The sequence below is a fragment of the Callorhinchus milii genome, unplaced genomic scaffold, assembly GCF_018977255.1.
Source record: "Callorhinchus milii isolate IMCB2004 unplaced genomic scaffold, IMCB_Cmil_1.0 Scaffold2, whole genome shotgun sequence".
In the NCBI taxonomy this organism is placed as follows: Eukaryota; Metazoa; Chordata; class Chondrichthyes; order Chimaeriformes; family Callorhinchidae; genus Callorhinchus; species Callorhinchus milii.
This window is the reverse complement of record NW_024704743.1, coordinates 55,529,083-55,540,483: the sequence shown is the minus strand read 5'-3', so window position 1 is coordinate 55,540,483 and position 11,401 is coordinate 55,529,083. Positions and strand designations below refer to the sequence as shown.

The window sequence follows — 11,401 nt, the reverse complement described above, 5'->3', positions numbered from 1 at the left end:
CAGGTTTAACTGTAAACCATAGGGACTGTGGATTTTGTAGAACACAAAATGTGCATTTTTTACACACATACCTGTTATAATCGGTGCTGCAGTTAGCCATTAGTAACTGAAAATTTCCACACAAATCATGGTCATCCAGTAGTACTATGAAGTCATTCCAGCATATAACATTTTTTTTATTTTAGCACTGGTCTCAGTCATTGCTGCGTTTTATCCAAGGCCGCTGATTTATCCATTGATGTAAAACTGCATGCAGTCAGATAATATTACAAAATCAACAGCATTTACTGGAACTGGTTAAAACACAAAGTATTATTGAGGGTTATATGAGAAACACTTGCTGAAGGTTTGATTTGATTCACCTGCAGTTAATCAAGCAAATGATTTATTTAAGAATAGGGAAAACATAAAATGTTACAAAAACAGTTTTAAAAATTGTAATTCAAGAACTAAGAAAGACAATTTGCATTGTCAAGACCCCATAAACAACCCTAAGGTAAATGACCAATTGATCTGGAAAATTGTTGACCATTACCCCAGAAAACATGGGATCTTTAACACACACCTGAAAACATGCAGCTGTTGTGCAATCAACTATTCATTTGCTACATGTTGTAATACTCTGTAAATACAGGAGTCAACAGACCAATTGGTGTTCTCTCAGAGAAAAACCTTCTAGTAGATAATGAAGTGCAAGTTTTAAATGTGGAAATAGATTCAAAGAATAACTATTTCAATCAATGATGGGTTTTTGGACCAGAATAACAAAGGTGTCGTTTTTTGTATAAGTGTATTTTTGTTACAGGCAATCTTGCACAACATTTATATGTCCACTAACTGAAGTACATTTAAATCCGCTTAAACTGAGAGGTCATTGTGGAAGTCATGAGAAGGCAAAAAATAGAAATATTATAGTATATTATATAAAATTTCCATGTGTTTTTTAAATCCTATGTATTCAGTTGTTTTACAAGGAGTTAGCTTTAGATATCATGCAATTGCTAAGATGATAATACATTAGAGATTTGTGACTTGTATCTTGGAAATGATTCAGACTTCATTACAACACTACTTTTCTAAAATATGACCTACCAAAAGCATTTCACTCAAATGAGATCACTCATTGTGCACTGTATATAGCAATCCTGCTGAAGGTAAAATTTTCCCCGCACAATAAACTGGTGGGGACGAGGCAGATAACAACTTGCACTTAAATTTGCTTAAACTGAGAGGTTATGGTGGAAGTCATGAGTAGGTAAAAAATAGAAATATTGTAGCTTATTAGATATCCATTTTGTTTTAAATCCCATGTGTTCAGCTGTTTTGTGAGGACATCTTAAAGCGCTTTATACAGCTAACTCAGCTGGAGAAATTGAGAAAGGTGGGGTGGAAAGATTTGAATGCGAGGGCGAGAATGTTGAATTTAGGCCACTGGGAGGTGGAGAGCCAGTTGAGGATGGGGGTGAGAGGCTTGCAGAATCTAGTATGGGAGAGGATATGGGCTACAGGATTCTGGATGTCTGAAGCACATGTAGGGAGAAGCTGGGTGTCCAGTGAACAGGGCATTGGAAAAATTAAACCTGGACATGATTAAGGCAGCCTGCGGGGAGTGGGGGAAGAGAAAGGAGGCAAGTAAGAGAGCCTCGGTTTTGACATTCAACTGAAGGTTAGAGCTCATCCAGGATTTTCTATAGGCAGTCTGTGAGAAAAGCAGTGGTCCTGGAGTCAAGGGCAGAAATAAAGAGATAAGAGTTGGACATCACATGCATACATGTTGAAGTGGACCCCATGCCTGTGGATAATGTCACCAAGTGGGAGCATATAGACAGTGAACAGGAGAGGATCGAGGAACGCCAGATGTGACTGCAGAAGCAGGAGGAGAAACCAATGGAAGAGACTAAGTGAAATAGGTAGGAGTGAAATCAGGAACCGACAACAATGAAGCGCAGAGGGCGGGAAGAGAGAGACAGCAGAGACATTACAAAACCTAAAATTACCTCCGAGACAATGGTCCATGGAATATTACAACAAATCCCAGTTAAGAAAATTAAGATTAAATCTAATTTGTTAAAATATTTAAAGTAAAATTTCAAACCAGATCTAAATTTTCTGCCTTCTCCAACTTACTACCCCGGAGCAGAGGTTCACTGTCTGTGTGCACGTGTGTTGTGGGGGGAGATGTCAGAATGTTTTCAAAATTGTGACTATTGACAGGTTAAATGGAGAAAAACTATGTGCGCTGACTGGTCATCAGCAAGACGGCATAAATTAAGCCTCATCACTAAAAGAGGAAAGTGGCAGGTTAGAAAGTAAAGTGCTTTACCAAATTGTTGTTGAAACAGTCAATAAAAGCATTTACAATGGAACTGGTGAAATAGCCAAAGAAAAATATTCAAAGATGTGGGGAAAGAGCAGGGGAATGGGATGATGTAGAGGTAGTCCACCCTCTACCCATTCAGTTTGATTAACAAGTTCTCCTGGGGCAGAACTTATATTCTTCCTTCGGATGAAACGTTAAACCGAGGTCCTGATAGGCCGTTCAGGTGGATGTTAAAAATCTCATGGCAAAATTTGAAAAGAGAAGGGAGTTTCTCCCGATGTCTTGGCCAACAATCCCCCAAATAAAACTGGTCACTCACGCCAAGGCTGTTTGTGGGACATTGCTGTGCATTAACTGGCTGCCGCATTCACCCACAAAATACAGTCAATCCACTTTACTGTATATCTACTGAATGCAAACATTATTCTTCTAATTATGATTAAAATGTACAGTCAGTACACTTTACAATAAATCCTGTGTACCCTCCTGACATGAAAGGCACTATATATAATGCAAGGATTATTATATGGTGGATGTCAGTGATGTCCTACAGTGCTAGATGTACTTTGGACATCAGTAATACACATTATAATGTTTTGATGTTGAATTGTCAGAAATATTATATAATGTTTGCAGATGAAAGTGTTTTACTGCCATATTAATTCACAATCGAGTTCCTGGAATACAGTACTGGCTGTGTATTGTTTATAGATAAAACATAATCCTAGCAGCTGGAGCAGTGGAGAAAATTCTGAAAGACTTAAGCTTGCTGTACTAATACAATTATAAGCAAAATACCAGTCAAGCAGTATATCGTTTTATTCAAGGTGAGGGAAGGGGGAGGAGAAAGAACATTCACACTAAAAAAAATGTTCCATATTGATCAATAACATACATTCAGCACTGGATATAAGCAGTATTTGTTGGCAATTCCTTTAATCTATTTTGCTGATTTGCAATACATCCACTGATAAAACCATGAGTAGGGAAAAACAAGTACTTTTTTTTGAGAAAATAGTGAAAAAATAAGCTATGTAGCCAAAATGCCATCAACTTTCATGATACAGAATAGAGCCAAATTGCTCACACTGTTTAAATCTTCCCTGGGATTGGGCAACTGAGCAGCCTTTTACCATCAGACAGGGAAACAAACCTTCATTCTCCAGCTAATTTACTTAACATTCTAGATTTCCATTTGCTTTAACTTCCTGGTATTTCCAGCAGGCAATATCCCTTTTTTTGTTTCAATAATGTGCATCACAAAAGAAAATTAAGAAGGATATTAGTTGCTCTGAACTGAGTTTCAGCACAGCCATTTACAGCATTGCGCCCTAAGCAGTTAATGTTCCATCTGCTCCAGATGCAGTTAAATGAATTAAGTATGGTTGAAAGTAAATCCCACTGATCACTCACATACACACATACACGCATGCTAGTCCTGCTTGGCTGGCACTGCTCCTTGCTCAAGGACAGCAGGTTGCTTTGGTACAGACTGTGACGGGGTTGAACCATGCAAGATCAGAGCAACTAATTCCTTTAGTGCACAATAAATACAATATGATCCTCTGCCACCGTTGTTCAGTGGGAGAGTTGACCTTGTTGATGAATGTAGGTTGGATTAAATGTTTCACATACAGGGAGTAGCTGGAGCAAAGCCAGGGCCGCATTAGATCATCTTTATTCCTCAGCTGAACATTTGTTTACAGATGGACTGGAGTCCCCGTCACGTGGAGTTGTGGAAGTTACTTTAGTTTCTGCTGTTTCCTTTGTCCCGACACCATCAGCTCCCAGGTTGGCTTCAGAGCTTGGCGGTAGGGAAACAGAATATTTGCTAGTTTCTTGCACAATCCCAGGCTCACCCAACTCACTTTGGGAAACGGGCGTATTTTCTTCTGTTTAAAGTAAGCAGAGTATTTGTTTTTTAAAAAATGCATTTACAAGCACCAGCTGCACTTCACAAACTCTCCAAAGTTGAATCCAAACCAACCAGATTAACTATACTGAAGGTGCAATTTTAAAGTGGTTGCGTAAACGAAATTCAGCAGCAACCTCTAATCAAGTTCAAAATTTCATGCTGCCCCACTATAATTAGGAGCAGCAGTGTCACTTTGATTACTTCCTCCTCAACAGCAGTCAGAACAAAAATTGTTCTGAAATAGGAAAATGTTCATGGAAATTGTCAATGCTGCAAATGTTGTCAATGCTGCTTGCTCTGTCAAAGAGCCGGCACAGACTCGATGGGCCGAATGGCCTCCTTCTGTGCCGTAACATTCTATGAATCTATGAAAAAAAATGTGATTTATTGATCAATTCAAAATATAACAAGAACCCTTGTATTTGAAATAGCATACTTTCACTCAGGAGGACGTCTCAAAGCGCTTTATAGGATTTACTGTAAAGTGTAACGACTGTTTTGTAGGCAAACCCAGCAGCCAATTTTGCACAGAGCAATGTCCCACAAACAGCCACGAGGCGATTGACCAATTATGCTTGGGAGATTATTGGTGAGGACACCGGGAGAAACACTTTTGGAGTGTCAGCTTGGATTGTGAGCTCAAAGTCTCAATGTGGGTCTTGCCCCCGCAGCCTTCTGAATCAGAGGTGAAAATGCTACCAACTGAATCACACTAACACCTGGAGTAAAAGACCACAAATTACATTTTGATATTTGAGTAAACTAAATTATTTTGAGTTATGGCCCCTGATTTACAGTGCATTTGATGCGGTTTATAGTCACAGAGAAATCTCACGGTGTCTGGAGAAAATATTCAGATGATCAGAATACCTCTGGATGTTCAAAACAGGGGTTGAACTTGCTTGCAGTAAGGAAGAGTGGCACTTGCTCATTTCCTTGCTTGTATGTTACACCTTGATCATTTTATTCTACACCCAGACAATATAATGACACAACTATATAAAGAAGCCGGACATTTGGTACGCTGTTAAAGAGTACAGTGTAATCAAATGTCATGTGACTCTGCTTCCCTAGCGTTCACCCTTCTATGTGTAAAGTATTATTTCCTGATCTCACTTCTAATTTAACATCATGTCTCCAGAGAGAAAAGCCAGCTCCTGTCTACAATGTCAATTCCAGGGCCTTGGGATGACCTTCCAATGTGAAACGCAAATGATATAATTGCAATTTGCTGTTCTTGTTGATGATTCCCTTCATTGTTTTAAACACCTCAATCAGATGCCCCCGCACTTCCTCTTTCATTGACAGAGCAGCACTCCGAAACACTGCCCTGCGTGAAGGGCACTATATAAATGCCAGTTATTGTTATTGTTGTAGAACAGGCTGAACGGCCTTCTGTTTATTGACAGAGGTGATAAGAGCTCTGAAGCTTGAAACCCTTCCAGTGCTGGAAAAGGCTCTTTGTTCAGATGCTGCTGATTGCCCGACATTGTTGTATATAGTGTAATATATAAAAATAATTTGGTCACTTAATGCATGACTATTTGTGGGAGACTGCTGTGCGCAATTGGCTGCCACTTTTCACCCACAAAATATACAGTCAATTCACTTTACAGCATATCCTATGAAGTGGTTTGGGATGTCTCGAAGACGCGATAAGGCGCTATATCAAATCCAAGGATTATTATTACCAGTCACAATTAACCACAGTATATCTCAGTGTATCCGCATGCCTGCGTTCAATTCCAGGCAGGGCGAAACCTTGGGCAAGTTTCCTTACTCCACACGCCTAATAATGTGGGACATTGCTGTGCGCAATTGGCTGCCACGTTCGCCCACAAATATACAGTCAATTCACTTTACAGTGTGTTCTGTGAAGCGCTTTGGGATGTCCTCCCGACGTGAAAAGCGCTATATCAAATGCAAGGATTATTATTATTATTATGCCTACTTATATATGGAAACAAATGTGGGACTGGGAAATACCAACAAAAAGACGTTGTGCGTGTGAGCGGGGTTACTAGGTCAATCACTTACTTGCACAGTATGACTGTGAGTCGGCAGTGAACGTAAATGTTTATTCAACAAACCAATCGAGGGTTAAGGCAGGGAGAAAGTCAGACGAGAGAAAGAGAGAGAGACAGAGACACATGCACAAATTGTTTGTGCAGCCAGGGGCCTGACACAAGCAGAAACCCATTACCAGGCCGAAGAGTAACCAAACCAGATAGCGACCCACATCCATATGCCACCAACGCATGAACATTTCTATGTCTGCAATGGAATGTACTTTCTCCCTGGATGGATGCACCCTGCTTACCTAATGTCAAAAAGTAGATGCAGGTTGGTAAGAAGACCACATAGTATGCATGACAGAACTGCTGGAGTTTAACCAGCTCAATCTATAGTTTGCCAGCGTGATCATTATCTGGCATGCTTCCTGCTGCTTGTCAGGTAGGAACACTACCCCTTAGGGATTTTTATTCCTTCTCCTTCCCTCCCTTCCTTCCCCTCACCCCCTCCAAAGCTTGTATCTGCCAATCATCAATGTTTGACAAGTGTTCACATCTTCAAAAAGTAATGTTAGAGCTTGCCCTCAGCTTAATCCATCCATACTGCTGCGGAGAGAGTACAAAGTAGAGGCAAGGTGTTTTCCCCATAGAGAGAAATGGGTGGTCATAAAGGTTATTGTGGGTGTACATTTCCTAGCAGATGCCTTCACAGCATCTGAAGGACAGAAAGGCTGGGGGGTGGGTGGGGAGGGGGGGAGAGAGAAAAGAGAGAAGAAAGATTGACACAAAAAAGGTCTATAGGAAAATAAAACAATGAATTTTCAATGGGATATCAATGAAACTTGATCTTATTTAAATGGACCAACCCTTGTTCTGCTTTGCGTTTTCTTGCCTCTGGCTGTCTATGGCTTCTTGCTTCTCTCTCGACTCTTTCAGTTTCTTACACACTTTTTTGTGAGTGAACCAGTGCATCTTCTGGCAATTCTGGTTGCAGTAAGTTACCTGAAACAACAAACAGCAAAGAACTACTATAAGACAATGGTGCAGGCAAAGAGTTTATAAAACCACACTCATGAATTTCAATATTCAAAAGAGATAAAGGCAACTTTTCAATTACCAATAATTGTAATAATAAAAATACTTGCATTTGATATAGCGCCTTTATCACATTTCTTGAGACGTCTCAAAGCGCTTCACAGAATATATGTAAAGTGAATTGACTGTGTATTTTGTGGGAGAAATGCGGCAGCCAATTGCACACAACTTTGTCCCACAAACAGTTGAAGATTGAGTGACCAAATTTGTATTTTATATGGTGTAAAGTTAGCACTAAGCACTACACTACGGGATTCCACAAATTATCGCCACAGGAATAATAAACTTCAAATTTGGCTTTTTAGGTTCTTTATTAAGCTAAATAATTGCCAGCTATCTATCTGACACAAACATACTTACCATTTTGCAGACTGAGCATCTTTTATCTGCTCCCTTCTCGCCACATGCTGTACAGAACTCAGCATCCACAAAGCCGACCTGGCCAGTAATTGTCTGTGTTAGTACAGATAATGCTGTCGGATCACTGCCCTGTTTGTTTGGTTTGGGAATGGGGGGGAGGGGAGGCAGAAAGAGAAATAAAAGTGATTAATCTTATGCAGATAATTTGCCAAAACATATTAGTGTCTAACTTCTTTGTGAACCAGGCTGGGGAGCGCAATTATAAATGGCGAGAGGTCCAACTTTAGACTGTTATGAGCTGGAAGTACAGAAAGTGCCACACATTCACATAACCAGCTAGCCACATGTCCATTTGTCCAAATCAGTGCTCCAAAGAGGGAGTGAGGTGGACCTGTGATGTTGGCAAAGGGTTTTGGCCTTGTAAGAGCATGTGGGAAGCAAGTTCATGATTTTTCCTAAGCAGCACAGCTGTGAACTTAAGTAACGGTATTTACTCTGCAATTTATTACAGGTGCAGCTTTGGGTTATGAAGTGAGAGTCGGAGAAGAGAGGTATTATAGTAACAGAATAACTCCTGATGTGGCTAGCAGTGTAGTCAATTTCTATTTTGCAGATGACCCAATCTCTCTGCATTCACAATAAAGCCAGTCCAAATTAGCGGCTCAGTGATATGAGAAAAGAATCAGACAGCTATATAATCGAAACAATGAATTAAAACCTGTAAGGTATTATATAGGATTGCTTACAATCTCAACTGGAGCTATACTCCTCACAAGCTGCTGCAGAAGTGTGGCTTCACACCATGGGAACTTCCGGATACATTCCCTTAGGAATTTTTCTTGGTAATATGGGAAGCCATCAGTATCACGCCCTTTTAGTAAGCTGCAAAAAACAAAACAGCAAAAAGGAATAAAGCTTAATATAGTCTATGTGACATCCATAGCAAATGTATTTTAGTACAGTACAACCACCAACAATAACAACTTGCATTTGATAAAGTGCCTTATTATGTCATCAAGACGTCTCAAAGCGCTTCATCGAATACACTGTGAAGTGAATTGACTGTATATTTTGTGGGCAAAACCGGCAGCCAATTGCATGCAGCAGCGTCCCACAAACAGTTGTGGATTGAGTGACCACCTTTTTTTTGCTCGTTAATTAACTTTTTTAAGGAATTATTACCCCCGGAAAAGCGATCCGCCAATCGACTAACAACTGGATTCCTACTTACTGCTTGGTAAACAGAAGTGTGCGGAGTAAGGAAACTTGCCCAATGATATGCTGATAGCATTTTAACAAATCGTCGAGATGTCTCAAAGTGCTTCACAGGATTTTACTCTAAAGGGTAGTGACTGTACTTGTAGATGAACACAGCCACCAATTTGCACACAAGCAGCCACAAAGTGAGCAACTAATTTTATCTGGGAGCTGGATTGGTGTCCAGGACACCTTTTTGACTAATGCCATGGGATCTTTATCATCCACCTGAACTGGCAGACTGGACCTCGGTTTAACATCTGAACTGATGGACGACACTTCCAACAATGCAGCACAGCCCCAGAAGTGCATTGGCGTGTCAGCTAATCCGAGCATCTCAGAGTTCTGTCGTGGAGCTTGAATCTATAACCTTCTGACTCGAGAGGCAAGAGTGCTACCAACTGAACCTGGCTGACATCTCATTTTATATATAGTTGTTGAAGGTAATTTTGGGGCCAAATAGGGTCAAACTTGCAGTCCGTGTGAGATTTACAGACTGGAGGTGGATGCCTGAAACCATTCCCAATGGTGAAGATCAGTAGGTCAGGTCCATTCTGTTGGATTTCCAGCTTTTTGATATATTTGTTGACTAAAAAACAGCTTCCCATTAACTGGCAGTGGAAGGTCACAATCTGTGATGTTCAACTTAATTTCTTAAGACTTCACCACTGAGAATAATATTGAAATCCTAGTATATCCCCGAAGCTTTTGACTCAATTTAGATGGTGATGGTTCTCCTCTAGTCCATTTGATGTAGATTGTATGTAGATTTGACTCAGATGATTCTGTGATTGAGGTGCTAAATTGGCACCAGTTATCAAAAATTTGCATTTTGTGCATAACCTGCAGGTCAGTACTTTGTTTTTCTTAGTATTTTAGAGCGTGCAAAACCTTAGACAATTTTTAAACTCGAATTTTAATTTTGAAGAGTTTTCTGTCATTCATAAAAGAATCTACAGCTTCAAAATTTAAGGCTGAATTTAAGATTTGACCAAACTTTGCACATTCTAAAATGCTAAGAAAAAGAAATGTCTTGGATGGAACTTAACCCTCCTAGGAACCACGCCTTTGACTACATGATTAGCTACCATCCCAGATAGTACAGTCAGTTGAACACCACACTTGGAATCAGAAATAATGATCCCCCTAAGTCAGTGTGGTGCAACTTTTTGGCTGCATTGGGCCGAATTCCCTATTTGAGAAAGGTCCGCGGGCCGCATCGTGCCCGAGATCATTCCAAATTCCGCTCCCTCCCTCCCTGGTGAACGTCCTCCCAGGGCAGTGGCAGGAGCTGGCGGTTGGGGGGACACAGCGCACAGAGCCTTTGCTGCAGTCTGTCAGGAATGCAAGCGGGTCTCTTACCAACCACATCCTTAGCAACCAAAGCTCGGCTCCTACCGCTGCAGATAGTGACCAGGGCCTGGGAGAGAGAGTTGGGGAAGCCGAGGGGGGCGATAGAGAAGGGGGCAGAGAGAGGGGGAAGAGAGGGAGAGTAAAGGCTCTTTGCAGTGCGTCCTCCCAACCACCAGCTCATGTCGTTGCCCTAAGAGGACGTTCACTAGGGAGGAAGGGACGTTCACTACCTGTTGGACCACAATGTTCTAAGCCATTCACCCTTCTCAGGTCACTAAAATAGCACCATGTCTACAATATACCATTCTAAATCAATGTAGCACTACATCATTAAGATGGATCTCGGTTTATGAGTGCTACATAAATCACCATCTTATTTGCAGAATACTAAACAAACTTTGATTGCACTTTTGACCACCCCAACTCTCAGCTTGGGCTCCCAGTCCATCTTTATAAAGTACTTTGAGATGTTCTCCTACATAATAAAGGTGCTCTAAAAGTGCAAATTGTTGTTAAAATAATATTTCAAAATTGGTCAGTTGCAATGTGAACCAAAATTTTAAATTGCACAGGTTTGCAGATTTGGTGAGATCATCATCTCAATCGAAATTTAAAAGGGAGCCTTGGTTTCTGAACTCACAATTGCCACTAACGCAGCTGCTCACCTCTTAATGAGTCCATCGAGTTTATCTTCTTGTTCCTTTAAGAAGCTGATACACTTCTGGAAGATGTAGCTGAGGTAGTGCATCTTCATGGCCAGCACTTCATTGATTTCCCTCTGTTTCATACATTTCTCACATATAAGGTCCAATATCTTGTAGCATTTGCCCAACGCATCAACTTCTGCCAGCAAAGGGTTCTCCTTAATCAGAAGTATAATCTGTAAACACCACAAAACACAAAAGAACATTATTACCTCAAATTACAAAAGGTGATTTTCTGACAAACGATTATAATTAATACACGTACGTTTCTTGAACTCATTGTATATGATATCCGATATCACATACAAGAATATCATAATCAAAGTGTGTATGAAACATGCTTGGATTAATCATAATCAGTTTGGGAGTTTGAAATGAACACAGC

The 11,401-nt window shown here is 40.5% G+C and overlaps 1 protein-coding gene across 1 annotated transcript in view; it reads right to left on the bottom strand.

Moving 5' to 3' along the window:
* Positions 1-3,115: 3,115 nt before the first annotated feature.
* ankmy2a (ankyrin repeat and MYND domain containing 2a) overlaps positions 3,116-11,401 on the bottom strand; it is a 34,561-nt gene continuing 26,275 nt past the window's right edge. The window contains exons 6-10 of the mRNA XM_007899705.2: positions 10,978-11,192; positions 8,449-8,584; positions 7,703-7,831; positions 7,114-7,249; positions 3,116-4,212 (exon numbers count right to left, since the gene is read on the bottom strand). Coding sequence (XP_007897896.1) covers positions 3,998-4,212; positions 7,114-7,249; positions 7,703-7,831; positions 8,449-8,584; positions 10,978-11,192 — 831 coding nt within the window. The 3' untranslated portion in view covers positions 3,116-3,997. The remainder of the gene's footprint in view (positions 4,213-7,113; positions 7,250-7,702; positions 7,832-8,448; positions 8,585-10,977; positions 11,193-11,401) is intronic.